Source organism: Pagrus pagrus, assembly GCF_965226575.1.
Source record: "Pagrus pagrus genome assembly, chromosome: 15".
Classification (NCBI taxonomy): domain Eukaryota; kingdom Metazoa; phylum Chordata; class Actinopteri; order Spariformes; family Sparidae; genus Pagrus; species Pagrus pagrus.
The window spans coordinates 11,327,750-11,351,800 of NC_140199.1; the positions used below are offsets into that span (position 1 = coordinate 11,327,750).

Here is a 24,051-nt window from a genome sequence, read left to right on the forward strand (position 1 = left end):
TATGTAAGAGTATTACAAAAAAAAGAGAGAGAGACAACATGCAAAAACATAATGGACAGGAAATAAAGAAACTAAGAGCATGCAATACAAAGACAAGAACACAATGATTGTCAATAGGCACAAGTTGTTTCTGTGTTCCAGTTACCAAACATACAATACATATAGATTTCAAATACACTTTCCAGTCAAAGTAAAAACCAAAAACAAAATAATCTCTTCTTAAACTCAGATATGTTTTTTCCTTGATGGCTTTTCACCACAAACCTGTTCCAGGCCTGGTCATGTGAAAACCACCTTAGTGCAGTTACTTTTCTTTTCTTAGATGACAATTTTTTAGGTTTTCTTTATTTCCAAGGTTTTATTTTCTCATATCAGTGTAGTGTATCAATGTTTCCATTTCTAAAAAAGTATATTTTTGGGAGAGGCTAATATTGTAGAGACCCTATTTCAGAAGCACCAACTTTTTCGATCAAGGTCAAATGTGTGACAAAACAGCATTAAAATGAAGCACTGTAGTGCTGCAGTGATGCCCAGGCCTTCAAATCTTGTTCTCCAGATGTAAGAAAAGGCATGCTTGTTAAATACAGTCTTTAACAAATCAATCAAATGAAAACTGTGATGCAAAAGTGATAATTCCTACAAACCTTGAATCATTTTGCAATTCGAATATCTTTCAAAATAGTCACTTTTGTTTTGTTTTTTTTACCATATCCTGCAGCCCTTAGTGCGTGTCTGCTGTGTTATCAATAAGTTTATTCTGTGCATCAGGATTTCAGACTACTGTCCTGCAGCAATTGACAATTTTATAGTTAAAATCCCTCTTCCTTAAAAAGTAAAGAAGAAAAAACACTCTACAAACATAATACACACATTGTCTTTTCTTTGACAGGTTTCTTATATTACGGGGACAGAAAAACATTAAAACATTGGCTGTGAGACAAAATAACAGCTATAAGTCCCCACAATTCATACAAGTGCAAAAGATAGAACTAGTTTCCAGCATATGAAATAGGCAGCCAAATCCCATTAGTCGAGGCTATTGCACACATGGCATGAGATGATAGTATCAAGTCAAGACCAGAGTAGGCACTCTTAATATGTATTTTACATGAAATACTTTAACACACAGACACACCTGTTTTGGTAAAATTCCCAAGTGGAATTAAAACTAAATCTTTCAAAAAAAGATTTAGTTTTTTGGTTATATTTTCATTTGATAGCCTACTACCATAAATGACCTTTTCCTAATAGTGTGAGGTGGACTGTACAGTGAAATATTACATACAATTACTTTCCTTATTTCTGAATGGAGTGTGTAATTTCGAGTCATCTTTACAACTATAAAAATAACAGATCTCTGAAAAGTGCTGTACCTGAATTATTATTCATAAACCTCTGCAGATATGAGGACCACCATTTAAAAATAAATATGATTTACAGAGAGAAAATTGACCAATAATCTCATGTGGGGTTGTTGTGCCAGTGAAGACACATCACACCACACCACAGACTTTGCTCTGACACCCGCAAACAATGTGAAAACGAACAAGAACCATGAAGGGTTCGACAGGTTTTACACTGAAGAGCACCATGTGATGTGAGGTGAGACAGTTTTTACACCATCTATCACCCCCTCAGCAAGTAAGTGCAAATTAGCTAAGGCTGCTAGAATTGATTTCTGACCACTAGGGGGCAGGAGACAACAAAAAAGACTAAAACTGACACCAATCGAGGGCAAAATTGTAATCCACCGACAGTGTGTTAATAGTTCCTCTTGGAGAAACTTAATACTTATTATTCTGTCTGAGCAGTGGTTTGTATCTTTCAAGTGAACCTCCTTTGGACAGGAGGGGGTGCAGCGAACACAGCTGGACTGCACATGTGGATAATTGGCTGGTCTCATTAAACGGATCAATTAATCTTTAGAAAGCACACAATGTGGTTTCAGGCAGGTAGGGCTGAAGTCAGAAATCAATTATAGCAGCTGTAATGATTCTATCATAGGCGGCAATTTGTCTAAATTTCAATAATCAACCATATGGAAAGAATATAGGGTCTCCTGTCTTTACATGCCTTTACAACTGAATTGTAATCCTGTCCACTTCTATGATAAAATACGCTCAATTTATGAATGATATGAAACAAAAAAGAATGAGCTTTTCAACTCCATGAGTTTGCCTTCAACTTTTTCTAGATTTTTTAACTTTTGAAATGCATAAGTGTTCCCGTTATGTAGCTGTACTGGTACGTCTCTCTTCATCCTCCCTCCTTTCCTGTCTTCCTCCTTTTCCTCTCTTCTCATTTCCCTCCTCCCCTCAGGTTGCGTATGTAGTCTTTGACGGTGTTTTCAACGTTAGGAACGGCGTAATTTTGTGCTGCATACATGCCTGTGCACGTTCCTATGGCAACACCCACCAATGCCGGAGAGCGTAGCCTCGCCACAATGTACCCAGCCAGAAAACCTTTCAAGAAAGGAGAAGCCAGAAGGCTGCCTCCCTAGGGGGGAAAGGAGAGGTAAGATTAGATGTGGTTTTATATTTTTATCTGCTCAACGTCAGTTTTTATGTGGATATGTGAGCCTTACTGCAGGAACCCCAGCCTGTAGCTCATCCTCCACCCGCCTCTGGATGTCTTCCAGCTGGTCCTTCAGCTCCACCAGGTCCTTGAGCTGGCCCAGAGGATTCTGCATACACATGCATGCACACACAGACAAACAAATAAACAACATACAAGTGTTGCTGACCAGGGTTTTCTAAAGCAGAGCACATCTAGAAATTGTAAAACATTGTGACTTGTGAATGACAGGACAGACAAAATTATAAAATACACAAGAAAACTGTGTATGCTAGTAGTTCCTGTAAGTTAGAACATGGTAGGACCAATTAAAGAACAAATCATTTACATTAGCACACCATTTTAATGGCTGTAGTAGTTAGTTATAGGTGACTAACTCACGTACACCAGCTAAAGAACACTGTTTTAGGTAGATTTAGATATTTAGGCTAACATTATACCTCTGTGCATTTACATTCAGATTCTCTTTGAACAGATGAAGTTTTCTACATTTTGAGAAAGTCCAAATACAGGTCAAGTGGCTTTATTCCTTCTCTGCAAACTGCTCAGCATCAGATGAATAGACTTTTCCTAACGCTAGCTAGTAAGGCAGCTAATTTAGCTTAGCAGTTAAATACCACTTAATTCTTTCTTTTAACAGCTTGTTAATGTTTGTTGTGTTCGCGGTTCTGTAAATGTTTTTACAACACATCCAATAAAACTATCGTGATTATATAAACATCAATGTTAACAGGTATAAAAGACAAGTTAACTAGGCAACGACTTGACACTTAGGTTGAAGCTAACTAAGCTAAGCTAACCATTGGTGACTGTTGAATGATGCTGTAAGCTAGGCGGGTTGTTATGATGCACTAACGCCTGACATCTACAATGTTAAGTTAGCTAAGAAAGTTGAGGACACCGACCTTGTCATCTGACATAGTTTCACTTGTTTTAGTGTTGTTGACACCCATGGAGCTGATACCTCTGACTTCTTCCTCTTGTTTTTCTTTTGCTTCTACTTCCGCTTCTTCTTCTTCTTCTTTGGGTTTTAATGGCGGTTGTCCAATCAGCTTATAGGGGCGTTACCGCCACCTACTGGACCGGAGTGTGGCGCTGCAGACTGGCACAGACAAAATCTAAATGATCCCTCTATTATTCCTGTTTCTTTTATACCGTGTTGTAAAAAGTAGTCAAAAGACATACCTGAGTAAAAGTAAATGGTGTTAAAATATGGCTTTAGTAAAAAAAACAAAACAAAAAAAAAACACAGCCATAAGAATGGTAAATGTATCTGATATTAAGTATCAAGTACAAGTTAAAATTATACTTATATTAAGGCCTACAAGTATGTATATACTTTTTTTTTTTTTTTTTTTAAACGTCCTATTATCAGAATTTAGTGTTTGTGTTTTATGTTTGTTTTTTTTTATCTTTAATAAAATAATTTTAAAATGAAGCAGCATGTAACCTGCAAAGTAACCAGTAACTTAAGTTGTCAAATAAATGTACAGTGTTAACCTCCAAAGTGGAGTGGAGTGGAAGTATAAACTAGCAGAAAACGGAGGCGCTCAAGTTGTGGCTCAAAATTGTACTTAAGTGCAGCACTTCAGTAAATGTAAGAGGTCCTGGGTTCAAATCCCAGATGAGCCCCCATTTGTTACAACCCAGCTCAGAAGGTTGCAACAAAAAGGGAAACCACACAAAGGCAAAGATTTTAAATATTATTTCATTAAATCAAATTGAACCAAACTAGAGCAAATCTAAACATGCACAACCAAACTAAAACCCTGCTGGTTGGAAGAATAGGAGACAGAAGGAGTGAGCTCTCCAGCCCTCTTAGCAGGTGCAGCAATCAGAGGAAGTTACTTCAGGTGGAACTCATTCACCTGACACTCCTGCCAATCTGCCTTGATACAGGAACAGGTAAAAACATAAGGAATCACAAACAGAGTGGGAGGGTTCGTCACACTAAATTACAGTCCGTCACCGTTTTAAGTAGTTAATTAGAAGATTGTGTAGCTTCTATGATGACTTTCCCAGCAGATCCTTTAAGGTTATGTTGCATTTTCCATCTTCTGGTCCTGAGATTAATCCCCTTGTTTCCTGATCATTCATGTTTGGCAGTTTCCAGTTTATTACAGTGTGAACAGAGTCCAGTAGAGAGTCCTATTATTGACCTTCTCTTCTGATGGGCCCCTGCTGCATATTCCGTCAACACCTATATGTTTTCGAATACTGTAAAGATGTCTCCCTGTGACACCTAAGTACCAGTATTCCTGCTTTTACGTCCCACCTAAATTTTCTTCATAATGAGCTCTTGTAACTTTTATTAAGACAGAATGAACATGAAGAAATGTTCAAAAGACTATCTGACTCAAAGTACAAATTTATTTTATGTGTGGATTTCAAGGTTATGATAATTGGATGAGATTTGACACATTTTCCCACCACCAAAAACTAAATTTCAAATTCCAATAAATAGCCTATACAGTAGAATAAGTTAAATTAGGAGTCTGATGCTGCGACACTGATGGTTTTTCCATCCACCCCCACATGTTTTGAAACTGCCAGTATTCCCACCATACTGTAAAATGTTTGAGATCATGCACTTTATCCTTCCATATGCTGCATCAAAATATCGACCTCAGCGTTTATTTTCAAACATTAAATCTACAGTGTAAAGCTCCTAGCCGACTGAGAGGAGGCAATCTAATTAACTTGGGCTTCTTCTGTAAAGGCTGTGCAGCTTTTCACTCGCTGGTGTAGCACAAGAGAGCACAGCTGATGAGACCCTGAAAGAAAGGAAAAGAGTTAGAAAGAATTTGAGTAAATAATTACAGAGACAGACGGATACGAGTGTCACAGAGGCAGTCAGCTACTCATTAATCAGAGCCGTTACATTTGCACTGATTTGTAAGCGTCACTGCAACAAACTCAGTCTGAAGAAGGAGGAAAGAGTGCCAGGATTAAAAGAAGGCACATTTGCCACCAGAAATATGATAACACGGTTCAAGTGATTACATGGACTGAGTTGCAATTAAAATGTGGCCCTTGCAGGTTAAATTAACATTTTAATTTTGCAGCCCGTTTGCCAGAATAAAATGTGAGCAGCGCTAGGAACAGCCCCAAATGCACGACTCACAAACAGTTCACGCTTTCAGAAAATCTTTACAGAGTCGGCTTGGTACACAGGTAGTTATTAAATGGAGGCAAACAAAGTGCAGTCAGTCAAAAAACCACCAGAAGGCTATCACTAGGAATGCAAAGGCTGGAACACTTGCACCTAAGGGCTAAGACGGACTAGCACATGGAGAAGGGCACACACAGACTATATAGACAAGGAGATGGAGGATAATAGACACAGGCGGATGACATTAGGGGATAATGACGATGACACAGGAGGTTATTACTCAAGGACAGGAGCTGGATCTGAAATGAGCGGAGAGTTAGGCACCAAAGATAACAGCTAATGCAGAACTGGAAAATGGAAAAAAAAACAAAAAAAAACAGACAGGATAAAACATGACAATAAGCTTAAAACGTGTTCATGTCATGCCATTTACTGTTGCCTACTGACATTTCCACAAAACGTCATGTCATGTTCACATAACATGTATGAACTGACTTTCGTGTCGGGAGGTGGAGAGGACGGCGGTGGAGTTACATGCAAGAAGGCTTCCAAGCCAGTGACAGCTGTACGAGACTGCGTTTCAACATTTGTCAGTGTGAAACCACCGGATATTTCAAGGAGACTTCGGGACAATTTCCAGCTGTGTTTGTGGGGATGAAAACATGTAATTTAAGCCAAAACACAATGTTCTCCTAACCCTAACCAAAGAGTTGTTGTGCCTAAACCTGATTGAGTGTTTGGGTTGTAAGTTTGAGCGTTTTGACGAAGGGTCAAGAGTGTGATTTGCAGAGACACTGTGAAAGTGAGAACAAGAGTCACAGGAGGAAAGAAAGAGCCTGGGAAAGATGGAGAGTGGAAGTATTAGAGAGTCAGCCGAGAACAGCACAGTGATCACCATCTGACAGAGAGAGAGGAAGAGAAGGTGGACTACAAGTGCAAGATACTGCAAGAGAAAACTGTCTGTAGCCTAAAGGTCTCTGGACTTCAGAATAATTTTAAAAGATTAATCTTGTCACAACATAAATTAACTCCGTTTATTCTGCTGCGTGGCCACTCTAGAGGCCCTGTACATTTTTAATCCTCACATTCAGCAGGACAGATAGTCCATTAACCTTTCTTTATGTAGGATTATCACAGGACCAACCTGATGTGGACCAAAGTATTTAATGTTCAAGCTGGAATCAAACAGTCTTTTGCCTTTTGCAGGAGATGAAACGCGGCTCGCAGACTCTCCTGGACAGCTGTGGCATTTAAGAGCTGGACAGAGCGATGGAGGTAAGGTGTCTCTGATCTTCAAAGCTGTTGATGGTTTAGGGGGGTTATTGATTTTGGCTGAGGCATATTTGGCTGACTAATCTTTGGATGCCACTGTAAAGGAAAGGTCACTGAAGCTTATGGTGCAGTCATCACAGTGATGTGCTTCAGGGAGATGTGGATTCATATACAATATTAACAGCAGGGGCAGAGTTCAGAAGATGGATAACAATCTGTCATAGCTAAAAATAAGCAGAGAAATAACAATTACACTGTTTCAGTGAACAACATAACAATAAACAACTAAACTGACCAAAACTCAATCTATTATTCATAAAGACCAGCTGGGTTTTGACTTCTATATAATGAAAGAGATTTATATCAAACCTCCAAGCAATAATTGCATGGGTTGCTTATGCAGATACAGCTATTATAATTCAAAGGATGGGGAAAGGAAGCCCTGTGCACATCAGTTTCAGGACATAAAAGGCTGCTAATCTGTTCTGCAGCAGACTTCGAGGACCCATTCAACATTTATTTCACAAGCAAATGCACAGGGTACGTCTCACTGTCTCCTAAGCATGATTTCCTTCATGGGCTGCAGAGCAGTAAAAGCAGGTGTCACGGGGCATTCGACTGAGAGAAATGGGGGAGGCAAATGGCTTTAATAAGCATCCTTGAGTGCTATATGATACAGTACCTTGCTCATATTCGATGTCACAAGCTTACAAGGCATGTGCAGGTTGCATCCCAGTTTACCAGAGGTGGTAAACATACACACATTTTACTGTGTACTGATAGTAGTAAGAAAGCACAGCCTCTGAAATGTATTCAAAGTAGAAAAGTAAAAGGTTTCCCTCTGAAGGACATTTTAACCGGCCATTTCTGTGCAAAGCTAACTGAACCTCACGTCTTATTGATGTAATTCAAAGTCTGTTAAACTCAAACATAGGATCAGTAGGATTTGTCCGAGCTGTTCGTAAACACATCAGAGAGATAGTTGATTGTTGAGTATCATTCCCAGGATGTCAAATCCCGAAAATTTGGGTCGGTAAAGTGTCCTGAAAATAAGGAAATACAGGCAGGGGGCTGCAGGGTCTCTGCAGGTACGAGACCAACTGTTTCCATCTTGTTTCATCTTTTACATCATTTCCTCTTGCTAAGTCTGCCATGCGTGATCTGCACTGAGAGGTCGAAATCAGCCTTGTGATATTGGGAAGGCGCCGTGCAGTGATCAATATTTGTCCTCAAATGCATTAAAACTAAAGTAACAAGCCTGTTTTGAAAACGTGAGGAGTAAAAAGTGCAGGTATTTGTGTTCAGATGTTGTCAGTCTCAAGTAAAGCACAGATACCTGACTGAGTATTTGTACTTCGCACCTCTGCAGTTTATAAATAAAGCTTTGATAAAATATTAAAAACATCTAAACTGATTCACTGAAGCTCTTTGTCCCTCTTGTGCTAAGCTGTAATCAGTGCATTCTTTGTGATAATACATAAACACAGGATTATTCGCCTACACAGGCTTGACACTGTAAGCAGTTGTATTTATCACCCTCTTGATGCTCACTTATTTCTCAGAGGAAAGGAGACACTCTGTAAGAAGCAACTCATTCCCCGGCCGGTAGGAAATATTATTGATTGTTTTTATCACTGTGTGTGTAAACAGATTGCCCCCTGTTGCCCCTTGTGTCAAACCTGAGTTATGGTTTCATATCCTTTTCCCTGCTTGAGGAGATTTCTCTGCACTCTGTTCTGTGCGCCGCTCTGATGAGTTAGTCTGCCCTGCGTTGTGTTTGCTGTCGCAGTATGTTGTTATAGATAAGATATGTGACTACACATACTTTTTACTGATGTCTTTTTGTCGAGCAATTTTGTGCTGCATTGTTTACAGCTGGTTAAACCTTAACTTGTGGAAATATTCAGTTCAGAGATCACAGCGCTGTAATGAAAGCGTTTCATTTGAAGCCTGTCGGAAAATGTGATGTTTCTTCTCCGCAGCTTAAAACCTGAGAGCCTTCGTACGTGGCCCAGTGTTTTTTGTGGGTTGAGATGGCCCGCGTTCAGACAAGTTCCCTCATTAACCTCAGTGTTCAGTATTCAGCCCGCGTTCCCACTGATGGCTATGTGATGGGCATACGACAGGGCTGAATCAGAGGGAATTCAGAGGGACTTTGTCGAAGGGCGTGGATTGTTTAGGCTTCCTCACGTCATACACACCGTATGACTCAGCATTGTTGAGAGGGTGCCACTAGGAAGTGTATGTGCCACTTGGAAAAATTAGACGCAGCATTACATTAATTGAAATATGGATTCTTTGTCTCACTGAGCAGACAAATAAGTGAAGCTAGGCAATGTTTACCTCCTACGTATGGCAGGAGAAATTGTGGTGGGTCCCTCCTTTATATGCATCACAGCAGTTTGGTCCACTGCCACTTCCACACACGGTGCTGATACACTGATGATCAAATCATTGAAATCTAAAGAGCATTATTGAATGTAAAGTACTGTATACATACAGGGCCACAGATAGCTTGTGCCCATGACAAGATGATCCCCAAAGGCCCCTCCAGCAGATTTTTGTAAAGGTAACATATTATTTTAAGGCCCTTAATGTAAGTGCTGCTGTCACGTACATAACTAGATAGTTTCTGTTTTCCTCAGAGTAGCAACTACCAACAACACAGGACAAAACATGACATTTTAAATACTTAGACTACATTTTAGTCTATAATGGAGACGTTGAAAGCAGATAGAAATGGTGCCAGGCTGCCAGCCTGACTGGATCGCTACTTAACCGTCATTTTCCCAGGTTCCCACGTTTCAGACAATATTGCAAAGTGAAAGCGATGTTTATAAGGAACCGATATAAACAACAATGTGTTTCTGGATGGCAAATGATGCAATGTGGAATCATTTTTATCTTTTTCTGAATGAACTTTTCCCACCATGCCAGCACATAGTAATAATGGTGTTGCTGACTGGTGGACTGTGTTGGACGGAGGCTGAACTCCACAGATGCCCCCTGAAAATTTGACAGCACCCTGAACACTAAACACCCACACGGCATTATGTTTCCTCACATTTATGTCTCATTGTAATTGGCACACCAATTATACTTTTCATATAATAGGCAAAACGTCTTTGAGTTGGTGTTCTGTTGCTCACTAAAAGCATTTCACCAGAGTCAGTGCATGTGCAATTAAAATGGATTGTTTCCATTGCGAAGAGTTAGGGTGCACTGGCTTTTTGCTACTAATGATCCCATTGTTTCAGTGTGTGTGTGTGTGTGTGTGTGTCTGTGTGCCTACAGCATGTAGGGGTATGCCTAGATGCCAGTTATAAGCCAATTAATGTTTTTAAGCTCTGTTGCCTCGCTGGCAAGCCCTGGTAAGGGAGGAGAGGTACTGCAGCTCCACTGCACCACTCTGCTCTGATGTGCCAAGGTGTGTGTGTCTGTCCGTGTATGTGTGTGGTGCATACGTGTAACCAGGCATAGCGTCCTGCTGACAGGGTCAAAGGAGCGAGCAACAGGGCTGAGAAAGAGGAGAGAGCGGGGAGAAAGAGGGAACAGGACTGTACATGTCGGCAACATGGAAGGAGGAGAAGAGTGTTATACAGGGAGGAAGAAGAGTTTGGGAGAGATATAGGTGTGGGTGTGTCCGTTTGCTCCGCTGGGTTCACTGGTGTCTGTTTTACTTTGGGGTATTTCCTTCATCTGTGACGCTGCAACTCTCCCTGCTGTCCCCTGCTCTCTCTTTCTACCTCTTTCTCTCCCCCTCCCCTCTCCGCTCTCCTCCTCTTCTTCAAGCACACGCTCCCACACCGGGGGAAGCCTGAATCGGTGGAAGTCCTCATCAGAGCCGTCTGGTCTGCTCAGAGCTGAGTCTAACAGGTCTGTGCGTGGCTAAAACCCATTCCAGCGTAGCTCAGCAAATATTAAAGATCTCATCATGAGGAGGTGAAGCCCTGCTTGTCTGGAGGCACGTTGGAAGAGGATTTCCTCCTGCCTGTGGATGTTTGCCAGCAGTGGTGAAGACAGAGATGCTCCCACTTTATGAAGACAGGGGTAGGAAGGCAATGAAAGCTTTCTGGTGATGCATTTGAGGAATGTAACGCTTTAAACTCAGGTCTTGTGTGTTCAAGTTAAAGGAAGGCGAGGCTATTACTGAGAGTTGTATTTTTGCATACTGAGTGTTTGTTCAGCATGTGCAAAGGAAATAAAAGTTGCCGCCAAGCTACGTTTACACGATGCATCCAGAAATGGAAGAGTTTGACAGGAGATCAATACGTTAATTGATTCTTTCACCAAGACTAAGAGACCACTGTATCCACCATCAACTCATCCTTCTCATCTATATGGAGCTACGAGGGTTTCGCATGTCAACGGGTGGCCAGGACTTGAGGGGTCAAGGGTTAGGGCTCGGCATCCCATCCGCCGGGGCGCCAGTCAGTTCCATAATAACGGCAGTGCGGCAGCAGGACTATTCAGCCAGCGTGTGGCTTCGCAGGAGGGAAAAACTGGAACATGTAAGTTCTGAATGCTGGAGCTTGTGTCTGAGAAACAGATGGAAGGAGGCTAAAACGCTGAGGCAAAAAGCACAGTGCTTATAAATGTTGGGCCCTGAGTCATTCAGTTAATGTATTCAACAAATGCTTCTTTGCTTAACAAAGTATGAAATCCTTTAATTAAGAGGCAGTGCAAACAGTATTATTTTTTTTTATTTTCATATAAAAAATTCATGCATTTTTCCACTAACACAAACACTGGTGTATTAAGAGATTGCGAATATTTAGATGTTTTGGCTTTGGGTGTTCAACTAGTATGTTGGCGTCATCTATATGCAAAAATTAAAGCCACATTATATAGAAATTGGACTTTTGTGTGATTTGGCACCCCCTACAGTTGTGTAACATGTAACATGTATGGATCCTACCCTCTCACTGAAGTTACATAGTGCAGAAACAAGTGATGGAGGGTGGAGTGGCTGAGACAGAGACACCACTCACTCTATTATAAGACACTGTACCATCAACATGATTTGGAAGCTGTTATTTTACATAATGTTGCTTTAAGTGTTTCAGAACATTAAAGTTTACATTCTTGGATAAAAAAGAAAAATAAGTTGGTAAAATTTTGCTTGACTTTGGATGTTTGGCACTAAATTATGATCACATCTGAGAGGAAATTTGTTTTTCGGTGACTTCAGTGTTTGAATATTGGACCAAAGCCTGGACTGGTATTAGAGAAGAAAGTCATGCAAAATGCTGGAAATCAGGGTTTGATTTGGAGGCACTGCTGGACAAAATTTGATATTTGGCATACACTTATGGGGCTGTGGACTATTTTCATGCAGAGATAATAGTCCAAACTGTCTGGAGAGCTGAAAGAATTTGCAGATTAATGGATTGCTGGAGTGGTCAACAGTTTCAGCCATTTTTCAAGCTAACTGTGTAAAACACTAGGTGGTTCCAGCATCTCAATGTAAGGTCCTGCTGCTTCTGTCTATTTTTATATCGTTGTGAATTGAAAATCTGTGGTTTTGGACTTTAAAACTGTAAATCTTCATTACATTCTGCCTTTTGTTTTTGGACAATTACCCAATTAATTAAGATCACAATCATTTGTATGCTTCTCAGGAAGTTGGCATACCATGGAGTATATTTGTTGAGTCCCATTCAAACTGTATAAAGGAACTTCAGCAGTGTAGGTTTGTAAATTTTGCATGCTGTAGGAGCTTTCCTGTGGCAGCAAGCTTTAAACTCTGCTCTTTAAACTGCCTTTCTTTTATGTCATTGTGACATCCAGCAGTCACTTTTGTTTTCTATTAAAAAGGAGTTATAAGGTCCTTTGGAGCCTCATTGCTCGCAGGTAAACAATATCAGCATTCTACAGAGAACTTCTAGGTGAAGAGATTTGGCGTCGGGGAAACGAATGGAAAAGGTGTGTGTTGAATATTTGATGTTGGAGGGGAACAGTGCCGCGACCAGAGAGCTGCTTTCTAAGCCTGTCTGCATAACCAACTAGGATGATGAATCAGCCTGTCCCCTTCCTGCAGACTCACACACACATATACAGATACAGCGCAGGCAGCCACATTAAACGCACACACGCACACTTACTGTAAGTGTGTTATTGCAGATACAAGACCACACACACACACACACAGACAAGCTATTTTTTCAGGAAAGTCACTTAAAAGATACACTCACACACACAGTCGATGCAATATCTTGCCTGAAGGACAAACTACAAACCCTAAAGTCGAGTTAACAACACTGAAATTCTTGATAAAAATGTCGCCATCAAGTCTGTCTTGGTACTGCTCTGGACTGATCTAATGCCCAGGATGTGTTGCCAACATCTGACTGATTTGATTTTCTCCTCCTACCATCCAAGTAGGAGGAGAAGGAGATAAGAGGTTGGATACAGAGTGCTTCAGGCACACTGAGTGTCAAAGCAGCGTGACAAGTCACAAGTTCAGCATCAACTTGTCAAACTCTGAGTTAGTCATGAGTCTCCGGAAATCCTGAAGTAAAGCGCCGCAAACAGATGAGCACATAACTTGCTTCTTTGAATTATTTCAGTCTAAACTGATTACCTATTCGAGCCACATTTTGACTTGAAATATTGATGCACATTTCCTTTTCAAGGATAACCAGGCAGGGCTATTTGAATATGAAACATTTCTTGTGAATAGTGGCATTCAGGAGTTATGGTGGATTATAAAACTGTAGAATTTAGATGTGCCAAGAAAGAAACACTTACAAAATTTATGAGGATTCTCAAGTTGCCAAATCATGTTTGATCGTTCATAACAGAACACTAACAAGTGTATCTAAGAGGCTTTGGGTGTAACTGCCAACAACTAAAGGTTCAAAACTGCATCCATTTAAAATGTGTATAGTTCAATGACAAACTTTTCTTCTTATTTTTTTACTCCAGTCACACATGCCCCTGACATCTCCTATTAATGGTCAAGAAATGGTGAGAATCTGAATTATTTAGGCATCAATAAATAAAACATGGGGCTTGGGTCACCTTAGAACAATGTAAGGAGTTGTTATAACCAACCATGACAACTCATCCTGTTAGTACGAGCCTCACTTGAGTGCCCTTTGCAGTGTGTGATTTTTTGACTGTCCCCATGCACAATTGTGAGAAAAACACGGTTGTCAATTAAACATGTGGTCTTAGATCACACTGTGAGACAAGTCCTGTAGAAAGGCTGCATCAAAATCTGACAATGGCAGATATTTATGATGGCTGACACAAGCCTCTGCCTGCCTGTTTCTTTTTATATGTATCACTAGCAGACTTTCAACACACTTGATGCATCTGACTCAGTGTGACACTGGTGAACTTGTTAGATTGTCTTCTTGTCCAGCCTGTAGTCCTTTAAAGGGTCAGTGGAGGGGGCCTGTGGTCCAGGGGATCATGCTGATGGAGTTATTATCTAGTAGCTACTTCTATCTATTTTCTTTTTACTCACCTCTCTTTCCTGTTACATGAACCTCTGCTGACTGATTCATTTCAGCTCATGTGCAGTGTGGTTACTGAGGTTGCTTTTGTAAATTATTTAAGAGCATCTAAATGGATTTAATACCTTCAGGAGTCTCTGGTAAAATGGATGTATAGACTGTATGTCAGCATTGTTTTATACGTTGTAGTCACTGGTTAGAGCTTTTACATGCTTGGTTTCAAATGCACATTGCACTGATTTAAGGAAATTACGATTTCAGGCTTCTTTTGAGGCAATTACTGGATCCAAGGTGTGTTCGCTGCTCACTTAAGATGGAGTTAAAGGAAAGCAGACAGAAGCTTACAGCTACCCTGGGAGGCTGAGTCTGGATCAAAGACGGTGAAGTGTCCCAGATGACTTTTTAGGGTTGGCAGCTCAGAGTGCAGCTGTCCTTCCACACTGATTGCACTTTCAATTTCATGGTGGCTGTGCTGATGTATAGACCCAGGTCTCTGGTTATATTGGCCAAACTATATATTGGATACAAACTGGCCTAAGAGGCTTATTTAATCTCGTCTCATGCTGTTGGAGACTGAGGATCATGGTGATAAAGATTCTGGAGAAGAGAGTTAAGGACATTTGGAAGTTTTACTCAGCCCAAATGAAACAATGAGGATTCATTTATCGCCATCGATTAGCTGTTGTATGAAGTATTGATTACATGCCGTAAGAAAGACCTACACACACTCCTTTGATTAGCTTTGTCCTCAAGTGACTTGGTTCAAGAGCAAGGGAAGTTTTACAGTGCATTACGATGATGATGCAAACAATGTCATTGCTATGTGTCTATTTAGGATAGGTGAGCAATAAAGTTTTGAGAGTTTAAATAAGACATATTTTCTTACATTTATTGGTGTAATGTGCAGATATACTAGAGATACTAACAGGGTAGATAAAACAATGCTATCCAAACTCTTAACCAAAGGGCAAGCCCTCCTGGATCACCCATTGCAAATATCACAGAGCCTGTCCTGCTCTTCACTGCTAGTGTAGCAGGAAACTCTTTGTGTTTATTCTTGTGTAAAAACTGCCTTTTTTCATTTGCACAACAGAGACCAATGAAACTAAAAGAGCCACTAAAGGTAATTTTATTTACAGACATATTCACAAAAACACACTGATGAGCTTTTACGGAGACTCACTTACACATCTGTTCCCTAGACGATCGTTGAAGACAGCGGCATTAATGAGGCTCTGGTTCCTTCATGGGGTAACCGCCCTTTATCAGGCGGATTTGTAGGGATTAAATGTGGCGATAGGAAACCTTCTGTGGGAATTTCCTGCAAGCTGAACAAAGCTCTGCCGTTCATCCCCATTATCAGATAAAGCACTTGGGCTTTGTCTCCACTTTCAAAGCAGCACAGACCTGACTTTTCAGTTAAAGATGAACATGTTGGCAGACTTTTGTGTTCCTTTTATTTTTTGATTGGTCTGTTTTATTTGACAGGTATTAAGCAGCTCACCTTGAGCTCTGCAGCTGTAACTGTCTCTCAACACTTCAACTCAGGCGTGAAGCAGCTCCCGCATTATGCTGTTGGACGGCTTTGATCTTTCAATAAGACGTTCCAGTGCCATCGTTGGCTCTCGGACACGAAGACATGCATCACTGTCTCACTTCGTCTGTCGCAGTGAAAATGCTTCTCTGGAGAGTGTGATTGGGTGATTACGTTTTCTTAATTACTCAATCACAGCGAGTCGTCTCACACACATTAGACAGGGTACTCTCTCTGTGAGGTGGATGGAAGACAGCATGTGAAAAGGTTTCACATGTTGGGAGTCTTTTCCTACCCAATGTACAAGGGTCCTTTTGCAGGAAGTGAGACAAGGAGAGAGATGCCTTTTTTCTGTGAGTGGAATATGTTGCTGGTGTGAATGCAATTAGAAAATCTAGATATATGTGTATGCACCTTTGGCCAGAAGCTTGCTGTCGTCAATCACCCGACATACTGCCATCATTGTGTTCAATGCTAGGCACCAATTAAATTGATGCTTGGGGTGTTTGGCTCCTTGTTTGACAGCTTGGCTTACGTTCAGCCTCGCTTCACTCACTTCAGCAGCAACTTAATGTTGTGCCCAGGCTTCTGGCTTTAATTAAAGCTTTCCTCCCTCCCTTCTGTCTGCTCCTAAAAAATATGTGGTGCTGCAGCTGTTGAAGACACATCAAACTGATAATTCACTCACTGTCCATCTGCACAGGCGTATCAGCTGAGCCAAATCATCAAATCGATCACATGTATCCACCAATTACCGCTTTTTAGTCATCTTGCGGCTAATTGCCATCCACTGCTGAGACATAATCATCTTTGAATCACTGCGTTTTGGACTCGTGGTGTCATCACTTGAGGCATGAATCCATCTGTAGTGAAACTGGTTCAAAGCGACTTGTCAGAGAAAAAACACTCTATTTCAAGTACAAGTTTCCTTAAGCAGTACAGACTTTTCTGAGCTTTCTTCACCCGGGTGGAGATGTGTGATGACCACGACAGGTTTTCTGTGATGCTGATTCCCAGGAGCATAAAACTGTTCACCCGCTCCACCTCTGCTCCACTGATATAAAACAGGAGTGTGTGTCTATGCTTCATTTTTTCCCCTAAAATCAACAATCAGCTCCTTGGTTTTGTTGGCATTAAGTAGTAGGTTGCTATCTGTGCATTCTGATGCAGGTGTTGCTATTTTCAAGGTGTGTGAAGACTGAGTGGAGGGCAGTGGATGTGGCTTCCTGTGAGGATCTGTTCGTTCTGAATGCAGACTGGTGAGAGTCCAGGCTGGCAGGGATGTTGTTTTTGATGTGCTGGTTTCTCCAGCACAGTTTTAATGCTGAAATTCAGTTGTACACAGCTACAAGGAAATCTGTAAGTATTTGTTAATGTACATTATTTGTCATAAATTGTAACTTCTCCTCTGAGGACTTTTACTACATCATCATTCATATATTCCATTTATACACCAGCCTCTATTTATGTGTGTACACAAGAGGAGTTATAGTGTATACACTTATATCTGCTTATAACGACATTATGCTGTTGAGTATTTTCCATAATAATCTCATTATATGTTTTACTAAGTATAGCAGAGTAAAAAGTTAGTAGTTTGGATAAGAGGTATACAGTAGCATAAAATAGAAATGCTCCAGTGTAAGTGCTTTAAACCTGTACTAAAGCACTACTTACTTTCTTCCACTGCTTATAAAATGCAGAGATGGGTGAGGAAGGTAATGAATACTTTAGTCTTGATGCAGCATAGCCAGTAGGTAATTCGAGGTGGGATGCCATTCCCCTCGCCATCCCTGATTAGTAGAGAGTGCAGGGGCAGAGACTAAATATGTTAGTCAAGTCTGCCTGACTCATTGATTCTTGCCTGGGGTACATTCTTGCAAGTTAAAATCTGTGGTCCTGACCATGTCTCTGAAATCTAAGCAACCCAACTGTGCTGTGTATTGATAAATCTATGGCGCTGTCCTTGGTGCTGAAGTAGCAGACGGATTTGTAATTGCGCCTCGTTCCCGTAGTTGTTCATCTTGGATCCAAAATTATCAAAACTTTTTAAGAAATCTTGTAAACCCAATACATCACAACGTCAAAACTGTTATTTATTCACATTATGTTAAATTTAGTTAATTTTTGAATGTTTTCAACTAAAAATTTTGCATATTGCACCTCTAATACATATTCATACTCACAGTTAGTCTCAATACATAAAAAAACAAAGTGTCTAATGCATATGATAGGTTTGTATAATATTTAATCTCCTAAATAATTGAGAAAAGAAAAGCACATAGCAACTCATCCACCAGATCACAAATAAAAGAGGGATGATAGCTCTCTACAAACATATCGAGCTCTCTACACGGCATTTTAAAATATGTCGTCTTGCTTTGTGAAAAAAGAAAACTGATGACATGTAGAATAAACTATCTGAAAAAAAGGGTATTTGTGGCGTTTTAGTTGTGAGTATGTTATTTGTTGTCTACTGTCATCGTGGTGACGCTATGAATCATCTCCACCCATTTGTTTATTATTTATTATTTATTGAATTAACGAGTTATCGTTAATTATGTTATCCAGCGGCTTTTAAGATCGGTGCACAGACAGCCATTCACAGCTTAATCATTCATAGTGCAGTGATTGGCTCCCATTTAAACCTTAACAACAGCAGAGGGAGCTGTTGTTGCGTGACGTTTTTGTGCGTCTCTGTTCACACATTGGACTGTCTGTGTGTAGGTGTGTGTTATACATACAGGCTGTCAGTTTCCCATATGTGAGCTTTTAAATCTCCCTCATCTCATTTACTTTAATTGGCCATTTTTCACCCCCCTTTTTGTCTTTGATGTTTCTTTTGTTATCATCTCAGACTCCAGACGTGTTACCTCTCTCGCTTTCTTTTTCTCTCTGGCTCTCTCTCTTCACACACACACTCAGCCACATGCTGAGACAGATTAATGGTGAAAATCCACTGGAAGCCAGAGCCATGCCTTTTCATGAGGTGAACTAATTGGGCAATTAGCTGAAACTCATTAGAGTCGGTCGAAGTTATTTTAGATGGAAAAAGTGTTGCATGATTGTGATCGTGGGGGGCTCACTGATTTGTGAAAACCATATGTCATCAAAATGTCAGAGGGATTTAAACCTGGTGGAAATATCTGTGTGATACGATCTCTGCGAACCCTATAAAGAAGCTCTGGCTTGCAACATTGAACTCACAACAGCGGTTTAATAGGAATCCTTCAAGTTGGCATTTGATAATAATAATGTAATATTCCCCTTAGCGTTCTTGTATTTAATTTCACAGGAGAACAATTCGCTGCAAAATTTCTAATATTGGACACTTAGTACACTCCGCTGAGAAATGTTCAATAAAGCTGCTACAGAGTGTGCTATTAGATTGCAATATCATTGTGCTGGGAGGGATCTTCTCATGCTTTATCACTTGATGTCTTTATTACCAAGTCTCCGCCTAAACATCTGAGCAGTGATGTGTATCTGGTTTCAAAGTGTTTGCTGACTGCGTGATGATTCATGAAAAGAGACTCGTTGGCTCTGAGCTGTCAGGTCAGTGAGACTGATGTAAGATTACTTCCTGTCAGCAGGGAGTCTAACTTATTCTCCACAATATATCTGATGCTTTTAGATGCACACAAATTAATATTCGGGTAGGAGCTCAGTGATGCTTTGACTGGTTTCTCTATCTGATTTCGCTGTGTCTGTGTTTTCCCATCATTTTTCATCATTTTTCATATTTTTGTTTGGAATAACAGCTGTCAGGATGCCACTTATGAGCTGATGTGGAGTCATCATAGAGTCCAGGAAATGATTCTCCTCACTTTGATTTTATGATTGGCAATAGAAACATCCAACACAAACCTCTGGACCACGTATAACATATATTAATGTGCATGAAGTGTTCTGAATTTTAGCCTCATCCTCTTTCCGAGCCATCTCAGTCTTTCTATAACAAACCAGTAGTTGTTGTAGTAGTCATGGCTTACTTTTAATGGATGTATGTCCTTTGTAACAAGCGGCAAGATAAAAAGTATGTTCTCCTTTAAGACAAAAGGTCCTTGCAGCGTGACCCATAAAACACCTTAACAACCAGCCTTCAGTGAAGAGAAACGATTTAAATCTGCACCAGAGAGAGATGTCAAAGCTGACCTTGGAGCAGTCCTTACATTTCATCTGTCCCATCCCTCCAATTAGAGTCTGTATCTTGTCTTCCCACCCCTGAGATCCTGCACTAACATGATTTTAAAACCACTGGTGCATTTCCTGTCGAATCACCATATGGTGCGGATAGATGTTCAGTTTGTACAAAGAGGTGAAAACACATCAAGCAGCTTGACGTTAGTCGGTGCAACTCTTTTCCAGGCTGCCACTTTCTGACAGTAAATCCCACAGGAGCTGTGGAGCTGCTACACACGGCACGCACAGAGACATGGACACACACACACTGACTGTTTTGTTCGTAATCAATTGGGAAAATCAGAGGGACTTAATGCCATGAATACTTAATGAACAAATCACTCCAAGGAGTTGTCTGTCTTTATGCAATTTTGTAATTGCAGTGTGATATACAAGTATGATTTTCCTTTAAGTGCACCTTTAAAGCTAAATTCACCCTGAAATTAACCCGAGACCTACAGTATGTGGGCCAGTGTTTTAAATATTTAAAGGAAATTAACAAACGTTCACACTAACCTTTCACAAACACAGTGCTAGGGTGTGAAGGAGGACGCTGTCTTGGTGGGAGTTTCACATCTTTAGTTATCAAAAAAATCTAAAGATATGTATTTGGAGTCCAGCTGGTAGTTGACAGGTTAAAACAAAAAACACATCAGCATGCTGCCCGGCTTCTAACAGTGCTTGCTGACACCGACCAGAGGGAGGCAGCAGCTTGACCCTTAATGAAGCCCAGCATCTGACAGCTCCCCACCTCCTGCCTGAGGGCACAGCAAAGGAATGCTGGAGATGTTACCTGAGGACTGGCTGTGAAATGACCTGAGCCAGTTCACCAAACTGCCAATACAAAACAGTACCAAGTGAAGTCTCTCTTGTTCTTTGTTGTACTCAGTACCAAGTCAGCTAGAAACTCACACTTCTGCAGTTCGATAATACAATCACAAAAACTCTCCAGCTTCTCCAGATGGATGTCAGGGATGAGTGCATCAGTAACGCCTGTGACAAACACAAACACCGGTTTTGTTTTGTTGTAGTGTAGAGAAACTGACACTTCCCACACTTGGAAATATCAGACTGTCAGAGTGAATGAACGATTTCTTTTCATACTGTGAATCTGTAAAATAGGCACTATAGTGAGAGCTTCTACTGCCTGTAGAAGTTTGTGTTTCATTTGCTGTACCTTTATTTACTGTCAGTTCTTTGCAATTGTAACCTAGTGTTACCTCCGGGATTGAAAAAACTCATCCGATGTGGAGCACGATGATACACAGAGAGCGATATTATAATTTTTATTCAGAGGCAGGTAGAAATGCTATGAATGAATGAATCATCCTCAGGGAAGTGATCAATTGATATTGATCAGACCACCTTTTATGGTTCTCTTAAAGGTTCTAAACGAGACATGTAGATGTACATTATACATGAATCAAGCGTGAGCGAGATGTTTTAGGATTCAAGGCCTGCTTACAAATCCACCTTTTGGCATTTCTGTGCTGATAAAGAGTCACTATGATTAATATGGAGTTAGGAAACAGGCTGATTAATAGTCTAGTAGTCCATCTAGTGGATGATTTCCATGACTATATTCCCGTCACCTTTTGTTGAAATAAACAAGAAGAATGTCCGTGATACACACGAGCAGTTCCACTAATTGGCAAGTACAGCGATCTTAAACTTTAGCTGAAGGTCATCCTTGTCGTCTTGCCAATGATTTGTGAAAGTTGGCTGGGTAAAGTGTATGTTACAGTAGCCTAATGGTGTTTGTTTATGGGCTTTGATTGCCAGCCAATGCAGTAAAGTTGTACTAAGCGAGAGTAGTAAACTGCAGGGGGATACACCATCAAAGACATAAAGACAATGTATTATAAGGGCTTTAAAGATGTAAACAACTAATATTCTCTGCTTAGTTCTGTGCTGTCCTCTTCTGAATATATCTGTTGCTGCCCACAAATACATTCTGAGTGTTGCCTACCAGCCTGATGAGTTATACGAGTCTATTATTGTATTTCCATAGTACAATGAGACTGGATGAGATAACGCTGATGCTGAGAAAAGATGGCTGATTGTTGGCAACCTGGGATGAAACTTTCTGATGATGTACATTAACATTAAAGTACTGGACTTACAGTCAGTACAATTTTGAGGTACTTGTACTGATAATTTACACGTCCACTCCACTACAAGTTTGGAGGCAAATGTTGTGCATATTACTCCACAATTATTTGATAACTGAAGTTACTAGTTAGAAAATTACTTTCTTTAGTGGCAACTCTCAGTTGCATTGTGGGTAATGTAGGCACCAGGTTTTGCAAAGTTAGAATGCGTGCAATAAAAAAGGATTGTATCTGTTGTATGAATTTGAATCATTTATTTTTAAACTGAGTTCAACAATGTTATAGGAGTGCAGTCCTAGACCAGTGGATTTATTTCACCCACAATGCAATTTACCTGCTGAGTGACATCACTGTAGGCAATTTATCAGATTAACAACAAAAGGCTTTAAACTCCTTTTCCACACATACAGTAGTCCTCCACAAGTCCTCTTATCTTATCTTCTCTTCTCTTCTAAGTGTAATAGCCCCCTCTGTTGGCCATCCTGTGCCATTACAAAGCTGCAGGGCAGACCGACTTTAAAAGATTTAACATCCTTACCCGTGTATGTGAACGGGAGCTGCACCGCATCTCAATGCGCTGCCAATATTGCCTGTGCATACTAAAACAAGTGAGAATCACTTTACAATATCTGCGCTTGACATCACACTCAGATTCACTCTTGAGCATCTCATTCTGCGACATGCAGCTTTCTGTCTGAGTGTCACTTACTGCATCACATGTGATCAGAGGAGAGTAAAACAACATACTAAACAAGACTGTAGACGTAGGGTCATAATGTACCTTGTAACAGTTAATGACAGTATGAATGTGTGTCTTATTGATGCACAGGTTAAAGGATAGTAGACATTTCCCTGTATATTGATTATATTTCTGATTTAATGTCCCAACAAATTAATTTGACAAGAGCAGGGGCAGCTCACCATCATGCACAGCAGGGTGAGACGTGAGATGGCAGATCAGGACAGGCGAATGGATGGACAGTAAAAAAAAAAAGAGGAAAGCTTGACCATGTATTTATTCCCTCTCTTTCTCCCTCTCTCTCTGTGTCTATATGGGAGAACAGAGAAATGTGAGCTTTCTATTAGAGAGGGAGGGTGGGGAGATAGATAGAGGGAGGGAGGGAGGGAGGGGGGGAGTTAGAAGGAGGTGGACTAACACACGATACGGTGGGAGAGAGAGGAGAGGAGGAAAGTGAGACGAGAGGAAAAGGGAGGACAGGAAACAGAGAGAAGAGAGGAGAAGAGAGCAGAGCCAGATGATACACAAAAAGTGTGGATAGATAGATAGATAGATAGATAGATAGATAGATAGATAGATAGATAGATAGATAGATAGATCATGTTAGGTGTGTCCTTTTTAGAGTTTTCATTCACATAACAGGCAGGAGGAGCAGCACTTTTCCTCTCCGACACACACTCATCCAACACACATACACGTGCATTTACAAACACCAACACACACATTTCTGCTGCGGAAAGGGACCGACTCCCCTCCTCTGTGACTTCCAGGGAAAGAGGGGAAGCGACAGATTTTATAGATCACACACACACACTCACTCTTAGTGTTTCTGTCATCACACACACCCAGAAGAAAAGCACATGTCTCAGAGTGGACTTAAGAGGGATGCATCATGAAGGTAAGCTGTGTTTACTATGAATTGTGTTTAGTTTTAGGTCTTTCTGCCATCAATATCTATCTATCTATCTATCTATCTATCTATCTATCTGTCTATCTATCTATCTATCTATCTATCTATCTATCTATCTATCTATCTATCTTGTCTTGAACTGAGAATAATGTGC

At 40.5% G+C, this 24,051-nt stretch overlaps 2 protein-coding genes across 3 annotated transcripts in view; one reads left to right on the top strand and one right to left on the bottom strand.

Moving 5' to 3' along the window:
• Nucleotides 1-107: 107 nt before the first annotated feature.
• Nucleotides 108-3,671, bottom strand: LOC311270935 (SLC35A4 upstream microprotein-like). The gene is made up of 3 exons (XM_084376202.1): nt 3,480-3,671; nt 2,585-2,683; nt 108-2,496 (listed from the first exon to the last, which is right to left on the bottom strand). The coding sequence occupies exons 1-3, from the start codon at nt 3,525-3,527 to the stop codon at nt 2,299-2,301; spliced, it is 345 nt and encodes a 114-aa protein (XP_084232328.1). The 5' UTR covers nt 3,528-3,671; the 3' UTR covers nt 108-2,298.
• A 7,555-nt stretch (nt 3,672-11,226) lies between these two features.
• LOC311270931 (inactive phospholipase D5) overlaps nt 11,227-24,051 on the top strand; it is a 64,762-nt gene continuing 51,937 nt past the window's right edge. Inside the window, exon 1 of one of the 2 annotated variants that reach the window (XM_084376197.1) lies at nt 11,227-11,469. In XM_084376197.1, coding sequence (XP_084232323.1) covers nt 11,299-11,469 — 171 coding nt within the window. In that variant the 5' untranslated portion in view covers nt 11,227-11,298. Of the gene's footprint in view, nt 11,470-23,475; nt 23,886-24,051 lie in introns of those variants that run through there. The other variant, XM_084376198.1, reaches the window with a different exon arrangement.